The sequence below is a fragment of the Struthio camelus genome, chromosome 2 (genome assembly GCF_040807025.1).
Source record: "Struthio camelus isolate bStrCam1 chromosome 2, bStrCam1.hap1, whole genome shotgun sequence".
Classification (NCBI taxonomy): domain Eukaryota; kingdom Metazoa; phylum Chordata; class Aves; order Struthioniformes; family Struthionidae; genus Struthio; species Struthio camelus.
The window spans coordinates 122,373,155-122,397,051 of NC_090943.1; the positions used below are offsets into that span (position 1 = coordinate 122,373,155).

At 39.1% G+C, this 23,897-nt stretch overlaps 1 protein-coding gene across 2 annotated transcripts in view; it reads left to right on the forward strand.

The window, feature by feature from the left end:
• Positions 1-23,897, forward strand: part of TAF4B (TATA-box binding protein associated factor 4b) — a 97,680-nt gene that overhangs the window by 15,148 nt on the left and 58,635 nt on the right. For both annotated transcript variants that reach the window (XM_068932410.1, XM_068932409.1), the window contains exons 2-9: positions 1,547-1,695; positions 2,457-2,561; positions 6,722-6,889; positions 6,992-7,114; positions 9,427-9,516; positions 12,946-13,524; positions 18,987-19,122; positions 19,735-19,840. In XM_068932410.1, coding sequence (XP_068788511.1) covers positions 1,547-1,695; positions 2,457-2,561; positions 6,722-6,889; positions 6,992-7,114; positions 9,427-9,516; positions 12,946-13,524; positions 18,987-19,122; positions 19,735-19,840 — 1,456 coding nt within the window. The remainder of the gene's footprint in view (positions 1-1,546; positions 1,696-2,456; positions 2,562-6,721; positions 6,890-6,991; positions 7,115-9,426; positions 9,517-12,945; positions 13,525-18,986; positions 19,123-19,734; positions 19,841-23,897) is intronic.

Sequence of the window (23,897 nt, forward strand, 5' to 3'; positions counted from 1 at the left end):
CTTTAACAGGAGAATTTTATACCAAGTTTGTGTTGCCTTGCAGTATCATCTCATGCTTTAGATGTGGAAGATGATGCTACAGCCACATGTTTAGAAATAGCTTTTCATCTTTAGAAAGAGCTTGCAGTTTTTCGTGTTTTATTCATTAAGCTCACTGGAAGCAGTGTTTCTGGCAATCATATGACATATTGTTAAAAACTTCCAGGCTAACCAGGTAATAAAAAGGCTTTTCCATTCATATAGATTGTTCTATGCAAGGAGATGCAAACATGCATAGAAGATCTAGGATTCTTCTGGCGCTGAGTAACTTCTGTATTAGATTGCAAGTTTTATGCGCACCGTGTTTTGCTTTCCCTTGACCCTTCCCCGTTTCTGTGGGTGAGAAAAGGTGAAAAAGCCCTTTAGTACTGTGGCTGTGTGAATGCATACAGTGGGGGGACGGTGGTTGTGGTGAACTCGGCAGCAGTTGCTCTTCAAGAGCAAGGAGGTGAGACCAGCGAAGGTGCTCTGTAGCTCCCTGAGAGACTCTGAAGCAGCTCGGATCAGGAATTCAGCTGCCATTATGTATTTGCGATCCTTATAAAATGTTTGGATCTTCAGGAGTCTAGCCCTTGGGGGATGAAGAGGAGGCATTTGTAGCTGAATGTTTTCCAAGTGCAGAGAGGATGGAAATGTCTGACTGATTCTCCTTAGAGTGCTTTTAATTTGAAAGCTTAGTAACAATATTTAATTGTTTGTTAACTGTTAATTGTTGATCCTTATAGCTGATAGCAGGAGTGAATCATGGTGGGCTGGCATTGCAGGAGGTTTAAAGGGAGAGGAAAAAAATGGAAACAAGGGACGGTCTCTTTTCATTGAACTCTCCTTATTTGTATATAAGCAACTCTGATTAAATCCATGAATCTTAATACTTTTCAACAGACCCTGAATAGGCAGATGGCTTCAAAACTGAAGGGTACTGGCTTTCACCAGAGACCAGTGGCCCTCTGAGTGAGGGATGGTCTTGATTTGGGCAGGTGAACTGATATTAATCAGGCTTTAGTTTCCACTGTAGGTTTCCTCTAAACTGTATCTTCACCTATAAAAGAGTGTATCTAAAGGTTCAGAAAAGTAGAAATGTATAGTGGCAGCCAAGTCTGCAATGGATGATAAATTTTGCAATTATTTTTGAGTAACGGCTTAAAGAAATTGACTACTGTTAAAGTAATTCCAGTGTGGAGGGGTTGTTTCTTTTCTTTTAATGTCCCAAATGTCTTGACTCAAACTGTGAACCACATGAACATTCACATGTGGTATTGCTGTCTATTCAAGCTTGTCTCTTCATTTTTAGGAATTTTTCTGCCATAAATTAGGAATTTTTTGTCATAAAATGCAAAATAAAATTGATATAGTCTTAGCTTTTATGGTTCTTGGTAGTTGTTCCTTGGGGTAGGAAACTTAAATATTACATTAGTTTATCAGTGTGGTCTAGTTGTGACTTTATTATGCTTTTGTGGAAGAAATAGTATCACTTAATTTCTAACAGTCTGGATTTTTTTTCCAACAGGAACTGTTCTTATCAGAAGCAGTAATGGCCAACTAATGCTAGTATCTCAACAAGCAATAGCACGAGCACAGAGTCAGCCACAAAATAACACAAATGTAAGACCATCTGTACCTACCAGCACACCAGCAGTTAGAATATGTGCTGTACAGGTAACTTCTCCAACACCTTTAATTTGAAGTAGCCGTGTGTTATGTTCTTTTATGTAGTTATAATAGGGTTTGCAAAAAAAAAAAAAAAAAAGCTAAGGGTTCACTCAGTATTTGAAAGCTTTCTGAACAGACTGTTTAGCATGGCAATATTTGTTTTTCACATGAATGTCTGTGTATACTTTGCTTTCTCAGAATGAAAAAACTGCTAGCAGTTATACCTGGTATAGTTCAAATTCTGAAATGCTTCTCTTAGGATGTTGATGCAAATTGTTTTTTTAAAAATGTTTAAAAATAATCACTACTAGAAATTGCAATCTTGCAGTCTTCTAATGAGAAACTTTTCAGATGCTAACTGAGCTTTAGAACATTTCGGAACAGACTCCTGTGTACCTAGAATGTTCTTCCTTCTCTATGCTCTCTTGGCTTTTTGTTTCCCTCTTTTGTAATGTAGGCAGCATACAAAATGAGAGGGGACACAAGTAACCATCTGAGTAGTTTTTCACACTATACTCATCACTTTTTTATTTTGATTAGGAATTGTGTTTAAATGTCTTAATCTCTTTTCACCTGCAAAACTGGTAGACAAATAGCTTTGTTGAAAACTGCTTAAACTATATGGGTTAAATATACCTATTTTATTGTAAGGGTGGGTGTCTTGGTTTGTATTGGACGAGAGTAGGTATTAACTTCAGTGTCTGTTTTATCGTTGACTTGTCGGGCAACTGTTCTCTGCACCATGTACGTTGCTTCTTTCTTTGAAGAACTCTGGCACCCAGTTGCTAAAAGTAGCAGCTACTCCTGTGAAAACATTATCGCAAACAACAAATTCTGTGGCTTCTGCTGTTCAGACACCTGCTGTAATACAGGTAGGTGGCAAACTTTAAATTCCTGTAGTAGAATAACATCCAGTAATGGAGAGAACTGAAGATCATATGGATGCATTCTTGTTAGATATATCTAACTCTTACCTGGCTTTCACTAAGCTAGTAGCTTTTGTCCTTAGATGCATTTCTTTACTCAATGTCCCTTTTTACCTAAATGCATAGTTTAGTTTAACTTTTGCCAGCATGTCAGATCACCTATGCTCACTGCAATAGTGGTGAGTACACCACTTGAACAATGGCAATGAGCAATGTATAAAACCTAGGTAAATAGTTCTGAGAACCATTTCCTATGTATTTGTGCCCTGTGACTGAAGTCCTTCAGGCTGTAGCTGAAGCTCTTCTGGTGGCTGGAGACTTGAAATCATGTTCTCCTATGTGGGTTCCCTGGTGCCTTTGGGAAAAAGCTATGCTTAAGGTGTTGCCAGGTGGAGGGAGCTCTTTCTGCACCCCTGTCCTCTGTCAAGCTGTTTTGTGTGTAGCGTTTTCCTTTTCTTGCTTGTTTTTTCTCATTAAAACCTGAAGGAAGGTGGTAGCTGAAGACCTCTTCTCCAATTTAATTTGACAGACAGGTTTCAAAGATATGGGTATGAATAGACAGTGGTTGGAAATTCCTCATTATTTTAGGTATTTGTCTTGTTTTTTAGGTCATATTTCTCTTCCCTTTCCTGACACAAATGCTTTATGACTCTTCTGAGGAGGCCCTTGCTACCCGTAGAGTACAAGACTTCTCCTAGATAGAGTTCTTCAGTTCTTGGACCAGAGTTCCAGACAAGCATATGATAAAGGAAAACTGCTTCTTTCTGCAGCTAAAATAGTCTGTCCTCCCCATGACCTGGAGGAGAAATCAGGAACAGATCTGGCTTGTACATCCTTTTTTCATTTGTGAAAGAGACTTTGAATGGGCCAGTGCTGTAGTTGTTGACCAGGCCCCTCAGTAAATGAGTAGGATCAGTCATTCAAAAGAACATGCTGGATGTATGTTCTTGACCTTGAGGGCATTTGAAGGATGAGGGGATGTTTGCTGACAGCCATAACTAAGTCTGACTTACAAATTTGTCCTCCTGCTGCTCTTCTGTATTAGCAACTGACAGCTCTGCCTATGCTGATCTATCTCTTCCTTCCCACTGTAACAGATATTGTCGGGGTTAAAGGGGAAATCTTGGGAGACCTGTACCGTAACCTGTATTCATTATCCATTTATATTGTGAATTATTAGTTTGAAAACCATGTGTTCATGATCACTAGGTAGAGGATTTTAGGGTATAAAAGATAATCATCTGCTATATTACCTTTGCACTTAGGAGAAAAGATGGAGGTACAGATTTGTTCTGTCTGGTGGATAAAACTGCCTGGGTTCTCACACTCTAATGTAATAGATGTTAAAGTTCATTATGCTAATAGTGTCACTTCTTAAAAAAAAAAAATTTGCATCTACCTTTGTTCTTTGTTCTTTCTAGTTCTTCTCTACTTTCTTAGTTCAGTTTGATGTAATCAGTTCAACCTGTATTTCCCCTGAGGTATTTGAAGAGGTGGACATAGAATATTCTTTTTCTGTAAGCTTTTTTTTAAGCTATAGGAACTTGAGCACTTATAATAGGCATAGCGTTGGCTTTAAACAGCAAGAAATATGACTCTAAGACAAATTAATATTGGTTTTTGTTTGGAGTGGTTTCCTTAGGGCCTGCCTTTTCTGCAGAGGATTGCAGTATCTATACCATACAGATATTGCCCTGTACAATAAGGGGTAAATAGGTGCAGTGTGAATACATCCTGCTGTCACAGGGCTGCTTCACTCCTCACTCTGGAGGATGTAGTTTGTGGGACAGCGATGAGAAGAGAGTACTGTCAAGTGAGTCTGCCAGGTTGCAGGAAAGTTCTGGGGGAAGAAAGGAAGAGCCCATGTGTCTGATTTCTTTAGCGGTTGTTATATTTGTCAGGCTCTTGGCAGTGTTTTGAGGTCACAGAAGAGGAGTGTTGGTATGGAGGTATGATGCCATCACCAAGTGGGGGGCTGAAGAGGAAATAATGCTTAGCTTGGTTGTATTTCTCTTATCCCATGCTAAGTGTAACTTGGAGCGTTATTCTCTACAACGCTTTAGTTACTAACTTCAGGACTATTCTCATCCAAATATTTCCATTTGTTGTCATTCCTGGATGTTTGCACTCTAAGGTTAAATATAAATAAGTAAAAATGTGCAGGTATTTGATCTCATCTCCTTCCCAGATGGGATAACGAAGTTGCAAAGTATCTAATTAGCATCATGCTGGGGCACTTTCATTTAGATGCAAAGCTCTTCTCTTGAAATCACTTCAAAATATGCAGGATTAATGCCATTTTTGTGGCGACTGTTTCTCTGTTGCTCAAAGTGAGAATGAGAATTGTCAGTAGTCAAAAAGGTTGAGGGCAGATGACAGAAGCTAATTCCCATATATCCATCTTTCTGGGAAAAGAGTCCAGCAGACTTCCTGTTGTTCCCTCCCTCAGCTGATAAAATTCTGTTCTGGCGTTGATGTGTAAACATAGAGGAAATCGCCAGAGACCAGCTCCAGTGAACCTTGTGCTTTCAGTTTTTTAAAGCCCAAAGCGTTGCAGCTTGACAGTTCTGTGCTCTGTCCCCTTCCGTCTCTCTCCCTTCCATCTGTTGGTGGGATTCTCGTGCCCAGTTTGCCTCCCTGTGGTCTTAGAGCTGTTGAGCTTAATCCTTGGAAGAGGCAGTGGTGGTGGCAAAGATCCTGCAGAGAGCTATTAAAGTGTTACCAACAGTGGGAGCCTAAGCTGGAGGGCTTTCTGGTAGCTGCCTGCTGCTTTCATGTCAAGCTGGCAGCAGCTTGTGGAGCTGGGGAATGGACCCACCTCAGAAAAAAGAAATAGGTGGCAAAAGTGTCTCTTGTGCTAATTTCAAGTGTTTGCTCACTAATTTTCCATGTCTGGAAGGATTCAAAAACACTTTGATATTCTACAGACTGTCCAACTCTATTTTTTGTTTTATCTGTGATAGGGTAGGTTGGGGTCTTTTATGTGTTACTTTTATAAGTAATACAATTACTGGGTGTTAATTTGTGGTGTTGGACTAAACTGCAACGTTTGAATGTAGTAGGAGTCAGCGAAAGCAATTGAGCTGCGCAGGTCTGAACCTAGTATTTGGCCTGCAAAACTAGTTTTTGGGTTTTTTGGTTTTTTTTTCCTTTTGAAGTGTTAGTGGAAAGGTGTGGATAAAATGAGATCTAACTTCAGTTTCAATGCTAACTGTTTTGCTTATTTCAGTATCTTACAACTGCAGTCTTTGGCTTTTTAGCTATCAAATAGAGAAATTGAAAGTTTTTTTCCTAAACCTTCATTCCTTTCCTGCTTCTAGAACTTCTGAATCTGCTGATAAGTTTTAATTAGATGTGAAAGAGATGAAGGCATCAAATATCTGAATTTTGTGAGGACTTCTGTCTGGACAGAGGGAAATGATCCAAATTGGTGCTTATGTGGAGGAAAAGGCAAGAAAACCTTGTTCATTAGGTGTTCTTTGCCCAGCTGGCTGCTTTTGCTTGGCACATGCATCCTTCTGAAGTAGACACAACACATGTTGTTTCTTGCCTAGTGGGGGTGTGATAGGAAACATGAGGGTTATTGCAGTTGGGAGAGGAAGGAAGATATTTCAAAGGCAGATATATAATCACTTGAGGTCATATCTTTCTACAGAGTAGCATCACTTGGCTTAGTGTTGTCCAAAACTGATTAATCCTAGACTGCAGAAGTCTGGCAAAGTTATGGTATTGGTTTCTTTAAATAACTTTATTTCTCTCTCTTCACTGGAAGTTGCAAGCAGTTATTCCAGACTGGGTGAGTGGGTTTGTTTTGGTTGGTTGATTTTTTTTATTTTTTTTTTTCCCCGCCACCCTCCCCCCCCCCCCCAATAAAACCAGGGAATTACAGCTTTGGTGGTTCTATACCTTTATTATATTAAACAGAGCCTCTCCAAGCAAATGAACCCTGTCTGTCTTTATTATCAAAGATAGAAATAGTTTAGCTATGCTGTAAATAGCTTAGTAGTTTGGAATGTGGAGAGAGGATGCTACTTTGTATGCTGGCAGAATACTGTATGTATTTTCAAGTTAGTCTTTGATTAAAAAGTGTTAATTTTTCCTTTTAGCCAGCAGCTGCAGCAGCTAGTGTTACTACAGTTACTGCTGTAAAGCCTTTGAGTACTGGAACACCTGTAAAACTTCCAGTTACAGGACCACCTGCACAATTGATCTCCCAGAAGGCAGCCTCTGTGAAAGCAGAGGGCACAGCAGTAGCACAGACCAACACTTCTGCAGTAAGAAAAAAGTTTTTAATTAAAAATTAACATTCTCTATAGTCATCAGAGGTTGGAGAGCCAATGCAAGATCTAACAATCTTCTTTTTATTTCCTTGCTAGGAAATGTTAGAGAATGTGAAAAAATGTAAGAATTTTCTTGCTACGCTAATAAAACTGGCATCTAGTGGACCTCAAGCCCCTGAAATGGGGCAGAATGTGAAGAATCTGGTGCAAAATCTATTGGTGAGACTCTCTTTAAACAAAGTCTGTCATTTGTGTATCAACTTGTGGCATACTGACTTTCTCTTACTTTTGTTCCTTGTCATTCTGCTTGTATGTCATTCTTTAAACAGCTGCAGAGCCTGGTTTTGGGCCTAACCCTCTAAGTCTTATATTATAGCATGCTTTTTAACTGGCTACCATACTTTCCTGCCTGCCCCCCCATTTCTATTTCATTTTTATACGTGCAGATAACTGACAATAGAAGGAGCTAGTGGTGCTTACCCAGCTTATGGGTCTGAGCTGCTTTTTTCACCATTAGTGTGGTTTTGAGTCAGGGTAAAACCCTTGCCATTCAGGAGGTTGTAGTGCAGTGCTGAGTCCAAACTACTGTCATGCTCTAAGACAGAGCTGACTTAAAAGCTGGCAGTTTGAAGCTCTAGTGAAGCAAATGTGAATTGATCTGTATCTTTATACAATGTGATGGAGAGAATAAGCTGGTGGCTGCCAACCTCTGTGGTGTATCTCTCCTTGCAGTTGCCTTCTAGATGCCTTCTAGTGCTGTACCCCAGCCCCAGCTGGATTTTCTTGCTAGTAATTTCTCCTACTACTACTACTTCCACTTCTTGACATTCAACCTCTGCTGCTTTTTTATTGCTCTCTGTAGCCACCTTAGCAGAAGGCTGTGTGTTACAAGTGGGAGATATCAATCCTTCAGTACCACCAGGAAAGCTTGGTTTCTTTCTCAGTGTAGAAAAGCGCGTTGTAGGCAGAGGTGTTACCTCAGAGAGCAGAGTATCTTAAGATACAGCTGTGCAGAAATAGGCCGTTCTTCTCTCCTTCTCTTCTGCCTTCATGTCCCTGCTATGTGATACACCTTACTTCTCTCGGAAAATACTAGAATTGTTCCTGTTGTGCTTAGAGTACTTTTTTCTTTCTAATTAAGAGCAGTCCTTACCAGACGTACATCACTGAATTGTGTATTTGTCTGCTTTTTGCAGTATTCTTAAAAAGCTGCTCTTCTAGCATTCAGTATGTGTGTGTGATAGAAATGCAAAATAAATTAATGTTTCATATGCATGAGAGAAACAAGTAAATGACAGTTGTGGAGTAAAATGTTCCTTAAGGTAGTGTTTGATGAAGCAGACATCAAGCACCTTGCATGCACTGACGTAGTGTAGCAGGTCACTGCATCTGTATCAGTGAGTTTGGAGACCTCAGTGACCTGTATCCACACCTCAGTGACACAGAACAGGCAGCAGGTCAAATGACTAAATAGAGCTGCAGCATGTTTTGGTAGTCTATGAATGTAGTCTTAAACACCCTGTTCTTAAACACCCTGTTCTGAATGTATAGCTCCTTAGAACAGTAATTCTAAAGGAGAACACGGGTATAAGGAAGAGTTTCATGGCAGAATGAGAGATCCTGGCTAGGGTCCCTCCTCCTTGTGTTTCTGCATCTTCTTGAAAGAGGTAGTGTTCTGGTGCCACTTAGCTGCTGCTGCAGGGTCAATAACCTTAAACTCTTACTGATTTAATAACATATAGCCTCAGCCTTGCTATTGCTCACCCTTGGTGGGTGAGAATGGGGTCAGTATCTGGGTTACCTCCCACCTAGCCCAGGTGCTGTGGTACTAATGTTTGTGAGTAAGGGGGTTGCAGTCTGCAGTGGTTTCCTAACCCTCCCAAACCACTGAATAGGTGTTTGTGTTGGGGCAGGGGACAAATCATTAAGGAAGATGATGGTACTCTGCAATCTGAGGCTTGTTGCCTTAGTGGTATGCAGAAATGATATTGTGTTTAGTTTCTCCTACTTTAGAAAGAAGGTGTTAAGTATTCTGCTTTATTGTGCCATGTATACATTAGACCAAATTGTTTTACAAAAGTTACTTGAGTTGTCTCTTGTCTCCTGATCTCTTTACGTTTTGATCATTAGGTAGATAAATTACCTTTACAGTAAAAAGTCCTCTTCTGTAGGATTTTAAATGTTTCTGCATAAAAATGAAGGATCAGTGAAGGATCCTCTGAAGTATCAGTGTTACTTATGAATTTGTTTCTGTCTGTTTGCTTCAGTGAATAGGCGTTTGAGCAACTATCCTTATAAATAGTTAGCTGCTTGTAGTTGAAGGAATTTAGTTATTTAATACTATATCTGAAATACAGTATCATTCTATCCTAAAACCTTTTGGTTAAAAATAAGGGAAAGAAAAAAGTGTTCCAGATCACTGAAACTGAATGACCTCATTTTAAACTTCCATGAATTGTTGATACACTTGGAAAAATAAATGATAAATTTGTACTTAGTAACTTGTCACCATGATTATGCTTTCTTCTTAGGAAGCCAAAATTGAACCAGAAGAATTTACAAAAAAGCTATATATAGAGCTGAAGTCTTCTCCACAACCATATTTAGTTCCTTTTCTCAAGGTAAGCATTTAAGGATATATATATATATTTATTTATATGTACATATAATATAAATATATAAATAAACCTATATAAATATACCTATATATATATATATGTATTTAATGGGGGTAGCAAGGCCAGAAGAGAAAAGGAAAGGAGCCAGGGGAGTATTCAAACAGTTATTTGCTCAAATCAGTTGAGGAAATCATGCTTAACCTTGTCCTTTGTTACTGCAGGTCTTGAAAAAGTGGAGATATTTTTGTATGGTGTTTCAAAGGAGTAACTTTATTTGTATTTGCAAGCTGGAGACTAATATCACTACTGAAGACTACTTTTTTGGGATCTGGTCCATCTACATTAGAGCAGCTGCAGTAGAATGATCTCTTACTTTTTCATCAAAACTGCAGCTATTCTAAATTCGAATACCTTACTGAACTTTAAAGTCATATAACACTTATGAACACAGTTTATGCAATATTTAAGCTTGAATGCTAGCTTTATATAGCTTCTTTAGTTGTTTTCTGGTGGGTGTTTAACTTTTGCAACTTAAAATAATAATAACAACTCAGGATAACTGTGCCTCCATTCAAGCAGGTAATCATGTAAATATAAAAAAGCTGTCTTAACTTTTTAATCACATGTTAGAATGGGATTTATTGACAATCAAAATAAAAATGAGCATCTTTCTCATGTATCAAGCAGCATATTCCAGTAAAAACATGGAAATTAGTCATATTTATGTAAGCGCTGTGCACGCTATGCTCTTAAACTTGATGGATCTGTGTTTGTCCTTACTGTACAGTATAGGCAGTATAGAGTCATGAGTAGTGAAGTGTAAAGCCGGGACAGAGTTTCTCTGGTGTTTATCCTCTTTCTTTGCTCTTTACCATACACATAACAATGCGTGTTACCACGTGTTAAGATTACTGTAGATGACTGATTGTAATCTGTTCAGGTATGGGATTTTTTTTGTTTGGTTACAGTGGCAGCCTTCTAAATGCTTTACTCAGGGGTCGAGAGGACTAGTCTTCTCTGTGGTGCTTGATGAAAAGTTTTGCTACTGGTCACCTTTTGATTCTCCATTTAATTTCTTAGAGGCTTCTTAAATGTCCAGACAGAAGCCAAGAGTACAGGCCTTTCTGCATCTGACTTGCACTGTAACGGTCTATTGTAGTTCAGGTTTTCCAGTCACTTTCCTAGAATACCTTGTGGAACAACTGTAGTACAAATAGCTCTGTTATCTGTGGACAGTTTTATTGTGGCTGCGGAATGACCAGGCTGTGAATGCGGTGTCAGTGTGACTGACAAGGCTTTTCTTTGAGTTCTGTACGGTCTCAACTCTACTAACTGCCATAACAAGCTTGGCTTCAGAAGCGGTGAAGCTGCCATCTGCAGGGGCCCTCGATAATGAAACCTGGGGAACACAAGCTGGCTGCATGTGTGCAGGGCCAGCTCGGATGCCATTGTGCGGTGTTCCCAAAACAACATAGATGAACCTCAGTAGCCTTGCTCAGACCTAGCCCAAGTCTGGCATAGCTAGAACTTACCTGGCGCTAATGAGCCCTGACAGACCCAGACTAATTCCTGCAAAGGAGTCTAAGGGCTAGGCTTGCCGCCCTACATTTGCTAATGCTTTGGATTGCCAAGGATTTATTAACTCGGGCATAGTGTTGTCCCCATATATTCACACAAGTTCTCTGCCTGAGTTAGTAAGGGATCCTGCAGTGTGGATTGCTGATACTTGTGGTGCAAAGCCCTTGAAGCAGTTCCACAGGAGTTGGATCACGTTCATCAGACCTGGACTGGCATCACACAGAGCTGCTGCATGTTTCTCTTGCTGTGTGCTACTAGATACTGGTATCATCTAGGCTTTTCCATTATGAGGAGTATCCATGCTCCCGGAATCTCTGATAACATAGTGTACAACAGAGTGCATCTTAACAATGAATACCAGACTTCAATAACATTGTTCAGACACTGTCGTGATTGAAATTAGCTGATTTGATAGTGCTACCCATCCTTTAAAATGTCTTGTTTACTGACTGCTTTTGTCCAAAATACCTTAAGAATCTACAAGCAATATAGACCAGACTTAACTGGTTTATAACTCTGGGCAGCTGTGACAAGACTGAGTGCAAAATAAAGCCTGACTTGAATGCTTCTCTTCACTATGTGAATTGCCAATTCACTTTTAGCTAGCAAAGTGGAACTTTAGGGAGGACCCTAGTGCTATCCAGTTCCAAAGTTTCCTTGTTTTTGAGACACAGGTTTTTGGTGAAGTTGTTGCATTTATTTTTGTCTCTTCCAATAGATGGAGAAGAGCAGTGACTCTGGCTGTAAAGCCTACTTAATTTTTTTTCAAATCTCTCTTGAATGGTTTTGGTCAATATATCACGTGAGGAAAGCTAAGTAGCTTTTTAAAAGAAAAGAAAAATAGGTGCCATAGGAAGTCCGGATGTGCAAACTCAGTCAGCAAATGGTTTACTCGGTTAAGGTATTGGCATGTAAGATAACATGCTCTTTTTGCTTGAAGTGCAGAGGAACAGCATTTTATGCTGGAGACTCTTACAAACATGAACTTTTTCTGTCAATTTTTGAAGTTCAAGGAATATAGTAGTAGCTGCAGAAATGATTTCCCCTGGTTCTGAGCCTTGGAGGTTTTCTCCTTGACTATTTACAATCTGTAAAGGGCTTGAAGACAATTCTGTTCGTTGACCTCCTCAAACGTAGTTGTAATAAAAATGAGAAGTGGCCAGATAACCTAACTAACGTTCTCCTGATGGTGAGAACTTATTTGGCTTACGGTGTGCTGCTCCAACTACACAGATATAATTAGAGTGGTATCCCCCCCTAGTGTAGATACAGCTGAATTGGTATAGAAGTGCTTGTATCTTTAGAGCTTGTATCTGACTTTATTGGGTAATTTTTAGTTCTCCATCAGAGATGCTCCATGGAGTTGTTATGATATGTTATATCATAACAGTTGTTATGATATAGCAGGGTGTTTTGCTTTATTTTTGGCAAAACAAAAATGAATTTCTGAGGTAGTAGTTGAGATTGTTTCAATCTGAAATTTACGTTGCAGAATAAGACTATGTAAACAAAAGAATAAAATTTCTCTACAGATAGGATTTGCTCTACCAATAGAATAAAATTTCTCTATAGATAGGATTTGCTCTTCACTGTAGTGAAGCTCTAGTGACTATTGACCTTTGCTCAGTCTGTGTTAGTGATTCTTGTGGTCTTCACTCTGCATTACCTCTATCAATTCAAGAGCACCTATGTTTACTCTATGAATTCTAACAAAAATTTTTGTTTGAATAACCAATTTATTGTCTCATGGAAAAGATTAAATTGGGAGATGAAAGAGGGGTTCGGTTGCTGGTGTAACATTTAATTTTATGGAAGACTTATGTCCATTTTTTCCCCCTCCTCTTGTTCTTCTAGAAAAGCATGCTTGCCTTACGGCAGCTAATGCCCAATGCTCAGAGCTTTATCCAGCAGTGTATGCAGCAGCCAGCTCCAACCCAAGAAGCTGTTTCAACTTGTACCTCTGCAGTGCCAACTCCTTCTGTAACGGCGGCAGCCTCAGCAGTAGCAACAACTTCTCTTCCAACTATAAAATCAGTGTCCACCTCTGCAACAGTCACAGCCTCTCCGGTTATAAAACCAGTCTTTTCTAGTGCGTCAGTGACAGCCTCTCTGCAAGCTGTGAAACCCATTCTTGCCCCTGCAGTGGTGACAGCCTCTCTTCGGCCTGCAAGTCCAGTCCTCACCACAACAGTAGCAACGTCAGGGCTCACTGCTATCCAGACTGTAAAGCCAGTCTTCACCTCTGCAGTAGCAACATCAACTCTTCAACCTGTGAAGCCGGTACTGGTCTCAACAGTGGCAACTTCTGCACCAACCCCTCTGCAGCCTTTGAAACCAGTCATTGGAACCCCAATCAGTATTAAAATCTCACAGCCGAACTCCATTGTTGCGCAGTCAGTTGGTACTCAGCAGGTGGTTAAAGTGAAGCAGTTGGTAAGATAGATTCCTTTCCTTCTCTGTAATGAGGCTTATTTGCTTTGACCATCAATTTGCTAAGATGGTGCCAATTTGCATCTTAGCCTTTTTTGATTAGAAACTGCTCTGTTGTGAGTTAACTAGTTGTGTCTATTATAGCTGACTAGTTATCTGTGCTTCATAAATGGACTGTAGCTGGATTCCTTGATCTGAGACTAGTCTGCAGCCCTCCTGGCAATGTTGAAAGGTAACTAACTTTCAGCAGATGTTATAGGTAACAGTTGTGGATGTTGAGCACCTGGTGAAAAGGTGAATCTAAAGCCAAACTGTAAGCTGGATCTCTTGCAAGTTACGCTGAACACCGTTCCACCAGACTGAGCATCCTGAATGCAATGGGAGGGAATCAGAGTTCTGACTCCGGGTATGCTTACATTTAGGCTAGAAGAAAAGGCAGGAAATGTTTACATTAGAAACCGAAAATTGATGAGGGAATATTTACATTAATTACCATTAGATGCCCCTGTTAGGGCTGTACCTCAGCTAGCTGCTACGGATTCTAGTCTCTTTAGCTTGATAGTTTCTGTCCTGAATTTTTTGTGGGCATGATTGACTTGATATTTAGTGGTATGGTTTTTGTTAACTAAATCGTATGAGCTAGCTTTCCAGAGTGGAGTGCTGACCTCAAAATCAGTAACACTCCATTCCATTTACTAAGATGTGTTAATATGAGGTCATCAAAACGTGAGCATCCTCTATCGGGCCTCATTAGCTAACAAATTAATGGAGGAATAAACGTCTTTAGAACAATAGCCTCAAAAGCAGTATTAACATTACTCTTTCTTGGCAGAAGATGACTTCTTACTAATGTTAAATACTAACCTGTTAGTCTCTGGAAAAGGAGCCTAACAACTATGAATCCACAGGTATACCCAACAGAGCAATATTGTGTAATACATTAAGTTTACTTTATGGACGTTTAAGGTACTGAATAGCATACTAGGTAACTGGTGTCTACCTGAGTAATGTTCTCAGGTTTATTGAAAGAGTTTTCTCATCTTGGTGGATAAAGAACTCTGCTTGAATAGGACTTCCTCGTAAAGATTTGCCCCTTAAAACGAGGGGGAAATGTTATACTTTCTCTGAAACTCAATTTACTTTCCACAAGTATGGCAGAGAATCTAATGTGTGAATTTCCTGTGGAGTTTGGTTACTGTGATATCTTGATTTAATAATATTTAAACCTTGAAAGTGTTTTGCTTGCCTATTTTCCTCCTTCCAAAGTAGGTAAGATGGATGTAATACAGGAATCGTGCACTCCAAATAGTTTATTCTACCAGCATATTTCTTTTTCAGACTTGCTTGAAAAGAACAAAGCACTGAACTGTATGGGGAAAAGGGGCTTTTTGGGGAGAGGGGGGGAGAAAAAACATTCTACAGCTTGTATAAAGTAACTTGAGCAAAGTTGTTATTCGGAGTATGCACTGATAAACTTCAATGGTAGCCAGAGCCAAATTGGAAAAGGAGTCACTACTGTTACTGTCTTTAAGGACTAAATTTGAAATTACAGCCAAAAGAAAATGAGGGCTGCTTCAATTGTATAAGGACTGGAGAGCAGTTTGGCTATGTAGCAAACCATGTAATCCAGGGGAAAGGTTCACCATCTGTACAAATAGATGAGGAAGCTTAACTCTACACTGGGGAATTGAGCTGCTTCTTGAATATAATATTGCTGAGCTCATGAAATGACTTTTATCTCCCCTACAACTGCAGTGTGGCAACCAAATGCAATTTTTCTTCACTATGCCTTACAAACAATAAATGGCAGGCAAAACATTTTATTCTCATTTGGGTAGATTGTTTAAAAATATTTGCTCTTGCAAATAGCCATTTAGGTTTGGTCTTGGGTAGAGTTGAAGGGCTGAGTTGACCAGTTAGCAGCTCAGCCATAGCAGGAGTTTGACATTTGTTCTGGCAAGCTATTAGCACAATGGAGAAAGTAATAGAAGTGACTACATCCTGTAGTGCTTTCCTGATGCCTTTCCTTTTAAAAGGACAAAGAGACTGTTCCCTCCTCCTTGAAAACAAATTCAGGAGCTAACCTCCCTAAATAGAAGGGTCCTGCTGCCAGCTGAAAGGAGGTGCCTGCCAGCTGTGCAAATCTGTCCATACACTGCTGCCAGCATATTTTTCCTTGTTCTAGCCCTCCGGGTTGTCTGATACCATACACTCCCTCTGTCTGCCCACTTCTAATTTGTCTGTAGTGCTTGAGGAACGTGAAGCAAACATCTTCTGTGCCTTCCTATGCCAGCTCTACTGTAAAGTTGATGCTTACGAATGCCACACTGCAGTCTTTTCGTGTCAAAACTGTGGCGGCGGCAAAGTAACACGGAACTATATCTTTTCTGCAGTAAAACTACGAAAATTCAGGGTTTGTATGGGGGATGCTAAGGGAGCTGTTCTTAAGGAATGCTGTTGAGACTGGATCCAGCATCTCTGCTATGAGTTGCATGTTGCTTCCCTGGCAGCTGCAGATTGTGAAGGGTTTCCTCCCACTGACCACTCCCATTCTAACTATTCCCATTCCTCCCATTCACATGCAACCTTATTTAAAGGTGCTGACTTAGGAAGCTTTATCTTGGAAAAATAGCTCGTCTTCTATAGTATTGGTTTGTCTCTTGTGAAAGCATAATAAATAACAGATTACCCTCACCAAGCTCTAGATTTTAATAGTGAGAAAGCTGCTATGAAATTGACCTCACAATAAGCATAAAGAGTGATAGTTTTACAGTCGCGTCTCACTGGTAATTACAGAGACTAACTGGGTACTGCTAGTGATGTAAGCAAGGGGTGAAACGCTTGTGGTGTTCCAGCCACTTGTTTTTAGTGAGTTATGCAATGCTGAATCCCCTGAAAGCTGAACTTTCTTGAGCAGATTCTTCTCCTGATCTCTCTGGCCATGTTTTCATATCAGAGCACCTCAGGCAAAGTATGATGGTTCTTGAGAAAACTATAAAATCGTCATTTGCTTTGAAACTCTACACTTAGTATATGATGCAAAATAAGAATCACAAAGCACACACGGTAATAAGCTAAAACAAACTTGACTTCTTGTAGATAACAGGTGGTTTGGTCATTGTTTCTTTTATTTTACGTGAGCCTCGTAACCTTGTGAAGACCAGAGAATTACCTGCTTGACTAGGTATCTTCAAGTAAATGGAAAATCCATTTTTCCCTAATGAAATCATTTAATCCTTAAAAATAAGGCTTCCTGAGGTGGAAGCTTGTGCTGTCTTTATGGTGTCAGCTGCATGTTACATTAGTTTTTTTTTTTATTTAGCGTATCAGTGCTTTTTATTCTGGTGTCTCTGTCAACCTGCTTCATGGGGCACAAAGGAACTGTCCCTTTTCTGTATTGCTTCTTTTGCTAACCTAAAGAAAAAAGGCAATATCTCTTTCTTAGTCCTAATCTATTTTTGTAACACTTTTTCCAGCATTTGGTCCTTATTGAAATCTCTAAGATTGCCCTCTTCTGTTGCAAACTCCAAGGACTTTCAGCTTTTGTTAGCCTAGCAGGTAGAATGGCAAACGGAAAATAAGCTTTACTACCGGTACATCCTTTCAGTTTCAGGTTGATTTAATCTCCTCTGTTACTTTACTACTTTCCCAGTTTCTACTGAGGCTATTGATTTTACATTGCTTGTCTGTGTTCTTTTGTCTGCCATGCCTTAATCTTGAACGCTTATTTTCTTTCCTGCGTTATTTCAGTTCTTTGCATGCTGAAGATGAAGTATTTTCACTGGCTGTAGGAAAGATCTCTGGGTGCGTGTCAGTATGGATGTTGGCAGATCCTGAGAGTAGTTTTGTCTGAACTGGTTAGTGATTTGGTCGTTATCTGAATGCATAAATTGTGCTATTAAAGTTACTTTCAACTTCAGACATGTGGAAGCTGAGTCTTTAAGAAAGATCAAATTTAGTTTGTGAAATTTAGTTTGTGAAAACAAATAGAAGCAAATGTTAGTGTCTATACCAGTTCTAGCTGAAGCACTCTGCATGCATGAGATTTGTCTCTGTCTTCTTTAGGTGTCCGTACTCTGGAAGTTTTCTCTGTACGCAAAGTTTGAGGATCTCGATCTTACATTTTTTTCCTCAAGAACTAGCTGCTTTTGTCTAGTTTTCAGACTTCAGTTTCAACTCAGTTGTTCTATGTAGTTTGGCTGCTATGCCAAACCATGATATAATTAGCAGATTGATAACTGGGGGGTGCAATCTTGAATTTTTTCATAGACAAAACCACCTTTCTTTTTGTGAATGTGTGACGCTTAGGCTGATGGTGTTCACTGATAAATCTGAAGCCAAATGACAAAAGGAGACAGCCTAATTTTCTGAAGTATAGTAAATGTCAATGCCTTTAAATAAACTTGAATAGTGTTGCTGTGCAAGCACTTTCTAGACTTTCTGAACTAACAATAAAGGACTTAAGGAAAACATAGTTTCTGGATCCTGAAAATTCCTTTGTATTGTTTTTTGCCCCTAAACAATTAGGATTCAATCTGAAGATGCTAATAATTTTATGCTTTGGTAGAAGGATGTTAGCATCTGTTACGGTCTAGGTCTTTCTACTATTTGTAAACAATTTTTCCAAATGATCTATTAAAATCTGCAGCCCATGTTCCCCTAGGTTAGGAGGGGTAGAAATAAAGTGTTTTAGGGATACTATAAGTTTATTACTGTCCTGCATTTCAATTCTTCCTGAAGAAGAAGAAATAGTAGTTATGAGCTGTGCCTGTAGATCTGTCTTATGATATCCTGCTGTCTGTTCTTGTTTATTTCAAGAGCCTCTTTAAACAAAACTGTCAGACATTCTCTTTTACCCTTCACCAGTGTACTGATGATTTTGTGTAACGCTTTCAAACTTTTGCTTAACACTTTCAAACTAAGCGTTCCCATTTACAATTGATCTTGTAGCTCCAAAAATGCCCTAGTAATTTCATTGTGCATATTCATAATTTAATTTGTAACAGGAAAAGGATTGCACACATGATTTGACCTGTGTGCATGTGTGTTAAGAAACTGTATGTGATACCTACCCTTCTGAACTTGTTGGCAGGCAGACTTAATTTTCAATGGATAGTCTGTTAGACGAGACTCTTACCAAGAGGAAAGCCTGTTAGTGTCATGGATTGTATAGTGTTCTGTGAAACCTCTGATATAGCTATAAATAGAGAGTAGGGTGAAATGTCTGTTAGAGCTCTCTGGACAAGCTGGAGCTTTAAGCTCACCACCTGTTGTTAAGATTTGTTTCTTGTTATGAAGTCAAAAAATGCATATGAGTGTGTTTGAGCGGGCTGTTTGTTACAAACTGAAAGGTAGACATGCATGCCTGCCCTGCAGCACTTCTGGCTGAATGAACGTGTTGATACTATTTACTACCCTGTATATTTAGCTCTTCTTACTCTTGATATTGGATATTCTATTTCCAGGTAGTCCAGCAACCATCAGGAACCGTTGTAAAACAAGTATCCACGCTCCCACAACCCTCAACACTGACCTTGCAGACATCTTCTGAAAAAAGGATGCCACTGAATACACTTGTTCAAACTAACCAGTTTCCTGCAGGTACAGCTGAACTCTTTTAAAAGAGAATTGAGAGGACTGCCGAGATACGTTCCTATAATCTGCTAATTTATACATATTTCTATAAGAAGGTGATTATTTATCAGAAGCAACCAGTTTTGTGTGATAAATGGAGCATCTTTACTGGCTGCTTGGAATTATAATTAGAATCTTTCAGTACTATGTCAACTTCTGTTGCCTCTTAGGGACACGTCACTCAAAAATATTTTTACTTTTTAGAAATACTGTAAGCTCATTGCGGTAAGCTTTCTCTGAAGAGTGGTACTTTTGAGTGTCACTTCATGAGGCTTAGCTCTTCCTGTAGCGGGTCTAGGTTAATGTATAATGCAAGTTTTATCTCAGCTAGCCAGTTTTGGCTGATATATGTAACCTTTCACTGATCAGCACAGAGGAGGGTGCTTTGCATAGAGTATAGGGGGTTTTGGCCATACAGAACACGTAGAATGTAGTACTCCTGAGTGTCTGGTTTTTCAAATGGACCTAATTAGTTGCTGTTGAGTCTACAGCAGCCTTTGTTAAAAGTATGCACTGCTTAAACAGTTGTCTAGCATTTTGCTTTCTGCTGTGGTATGTTCTTCATTTGTTTTGTTTCAGGTTCCATTCTGAAACAAATTACCCTGCCAGGAAATAAAATTCTGTCACTTCAAGCATCTCCTCTTCAGAAAAATAAAATAAAAGAGAATGGAACAACTTCCTTCAGGTAAAAATAAACAATCAAAAAGTTTGCTATAGGAAGGAACAAAAGGAGCAGACAGCAAGTAGAGAAATGAGAACAGAGCCTAAATGGAAATAACGTTTTTAAAGATTTGGGTGTTTTCATCTTATAATGCTAATAGGCAAGGGACAACCTAAAAACTCTGACTTTGTAGCAGATGTTTATTATTCTTAATATAGCAAAACTGCCCTAATGAGTTAGGGTTTGCATTGTGCTAGTTCCAGAGTGTGAGTATACATAGTGTGCTTCAATATGTATCAGCTCTTCACTTGTAGAGGAGGTATATTGATCTTGATCCTGTGAGTACTATTAACTAATCCAAAGCAATGCTATCTTATATTGAAAGCTCTCCATAACGATGAAAGCAGATACAACCTCTACTTTTTACAGACAGATGGATAGCATTGCACTGTAATCTGGGCTAGCTGGTAACCTGTTAAAAACTCTGCTATATTACAAAATCCTTTATTAACTCTTCATAGAAGCTTGTTCCTAGAGGTAGAGGTGAAAGTCTTTGACTACACCTCTAATTTTTGCTTCTGGTATAGTCTCTAGGCCTTTACATGGCAAGAATACGTCAAGCTGTTCTGGTAACTGATTAGCTTTTCACGAGGAGAAATGATTTTAGATCTCTGAAATCTGCTATTGGAACAGAAGTGCAGTTTACCATAAGCATTAGTGGTCCTGTGACCTTAAGACAAGCTTAAAGTTGGTCTTCTGGGGTAAAAGATCACATGACACCTCTGTCTTGCTGACCAGTTGACATCTCATCTTTTGAAAGCCACAACTTCATGTGTTCTGAAGATATGGAACTGTTGCTACAGTAATATACGATGTACACTGAACACTTAAAACATGGGTGGCCAGAAGCTGGAACAAGAAGCTAACGTTAATGATGTAGCTCTCTTTTAGTCTCTCAAGCTCTAATGAAATATACCTTCAGAATATAATTTGCGAAGTAATTTTGTGTAGTGATGTTTGAAAAAAATCACTTTATAAATATCAGCATTAGGAAGGCAACATCAGAAAAAGAAATCTTTCTCTGACCTTCCAGTCAGTATATGCCAGTTCCTGTATATGGAAAAAAAGTGTTTGAATTCCTGAAGCTCATTTCTTAAACTTTCAAGTTCTCTGCACAGCTGTTTAGAAAAACTGTTACTACAGTTCAACCTCACGTGGATTTCTACTCTTACTTTTAGATTATGATTTTCCTAGTAGCTTAAGGCACTGAGAACTCAGATTTGAAATATCTATCTAACTTTGAAAGTCTAGTTAAAATTTTTACAAGCCTTTCTGTTTTATAGGTCTTACTTTAGAATAATGACTTTATGTAAGTCTTAAGTTTTTTGTCTCTGATGGTGCCGCTTTGGATGCATTGCTGATAATGTTCTTCTCTGGTATGACCAAACTTTTTGACTTTTAAAAACTGCGTATGGCAATCTTTGCATAGCTGAACCTGGGCAAGTACACACCTAAACTTTTGATTTCCTTAGATCAAATATCTGTGTTCTCTGAGCAGATCTAGTGCTACATGGCCTTAATTTGGCCAAGAAAACAGACATGCTCCAGTAGGCTGTGAAGTGGCTTACTTTCTTCTATCGTCAACTTCTAATGCTCCCAGCATAGCTGTTCTTTATGATCTGTGACCCATCAATCAGTTGATGATATGTGAAGCAAAGAAAAGCACCATGGTCCCTTTTTAGGCTTTCTGACATGGTTCACTAGGGGCAGAGAGCATGCCTTGTATTTGCAGTGGTTGTATGTGTGATGCTTAAAGCTGTGGCCTCTCCTCACAGTACGTCAGCAAACCTGATTCCTTTTGCCATTGTGTGACTAGGTTAGGTTAGAACATAATACTCACCAAACTGTGCTTAATGAGGTGCAATTTTGCTTTGTTTACTACTGAATGTGTTTTTGGTTGTTAAGGATGAGTAATAGCAAAAAAAGGTGAATGCTTTTGCAGTTTAAAAAAAAAAAAAAATCCTGCTACAAATCGGAAGACTTCAGCTAAGCTTGGGTGTAGTTGATACTCGGTTGTCCTGTGGAACATACTGTAAAAGGGCAGCAATCTGCTTTAAAAACCTTGGGGTTTTTATAAAATGCTCTACACGTTTTTATAAGTATATGCCAGAGCCTCATGGAGAAACTAATCTGCAAATAGAACAGAGTTGTCCTCAAAAGTGCATATAATTCTGATTTGTGTGTATTGTCTGGCAGCTGAGATTATTGGTACCTTCCAGACAAACAGAAGCAGTGATATAGCAGAGTACAGAACATCTGATCAGCTGTTCCTCCTGTCTTACGGTGGTCTGGAGTGCTGGTTGTGCTTGCTCTATTGGAACTGTTCAGTCCCATTTAGTTGTTTGTGGCAACGCTACAGAGGTTCGCGTTAAGTGTTCTTTTTCCAGTTCTCCCTTTTATTGTTGTGTAAAATGGAGTAAATAGAAGATATATTCAGAAGAAAACACGTGCGTTGTTCAAACACTAGAGGGTGCCACAGACTCGCTTTTCAACCAGTATAGTCAGATTCATGGAACGAGGTATATCTGCATTGCTTAGGTTTCTTTTCCAATTGGTTGTACTGTTTGAATGTCAAATCTGATTTCATACAGAGTAACTGAGAGCTGTGCGTTTTGCATTCCTCTTAATCCTGGTAAGCTTAAATCACTGAAGACTTGCAACAGCTAGAAGACTTAATGCCGACTGATTCTTGTTTTTTTTCCCTTGGGTGCGACATGTTCTAATGTAAAAACATTAAAGGAACTACTGTATAAGATGGGCTTTGCAGAGGGATTCCTGAACATGAAAGCAAGTCAGTATCCAACAGAAACAGTTGCACACATACTCTGAAATATTTCCAACTTATTTTATTAATAAAATATTTTAATAGCTTATGCTAAATATATGGTACCTTACTTAAAGTGATTGAGGTTTCTTTGAACAGCAAGAAGAGACAGCTAGTAAAACTACAAACTTAACATGGCTTCTGAAACTTTTATTAATCTCTAGTAAGCACCACTTCTAAGGAAAGGTAATGATGGTTTGTTTGGTTGAAGTAAAATAAGTGCAGCAATATTTTCCTAGGTACAAATTAATCTTTCCTCAGTACTAGTGGGTCAGTGACTTAATGCAATCTTATATCCCACAGCAAAGAAGTTGGAATTGGTCTTTAAGTAGCACAGAGAAGTCTGTATATAAGCTGTGTACACGTGTACTTGCACAAGAGAAATCATGTGATTGGAAATAAAGAAAACAGTAACTTGATAAAGGCTAGTTTTAGAAAACTGAAATTTCTGTAGGTAGAAAGTGAAAAGTGGGTAGGAATGCAGAATGCAAGTTTACCTGTCCCCTTCTTGAACATTCAGAGTATGTGGCTATCAAAAGCTAATTGACGTAAACTGGAGCACTAAAACATTTTTTCTGAGGTGCAAGCATCTTTACTGAAAGAAAGATTCCATAAACAGCTCTGTCAGAGTAGTGTTAGATTTCAGCCCCTGCAGCTCTGATAGTTTGTGATATATGGTCTTGTTGCTAGTTATGTTGATTTCATAATCTTCTCTATCAGCAGGTCCATGACAGTCATTACACTACAGTGGGGGTCTTGTCTCTGCCACTACTAAAGACTTTTCTGTAATATTGGTGGTCATTAAGAGGAGGAAACTGGAGTGTACTTGTGAAGATCAATTAGCACTCAGTTATCATGCACAGAAGCCTCATTTGAACACTCCTTGAAAGATTAGGATTTTTATTAGGCTGATAGAGTATGAATATATGCTTGGATTTGTTCAGTTGCTGCTTGTGATGAGAGAGGAGGGGGGAAAACTTTCTTATGGTGGTGACTTTAGCTTTAAATAGTAACAGAGGTCATTTAACTCTTCTAACAATCTTGGGTTTTAATGCTTTTCTTAGCATAATAAATTTCAGGCACAAGCCTAGTCGGGAAGTTTAGTCTAGTTAGGCTTAATGAATGAAGCTGTCTTGAGAAGGTGTTGGGTCTCCTTTTCCCTAAACAAATTATGTAGAAGCTGCCTAGCCATGAGAA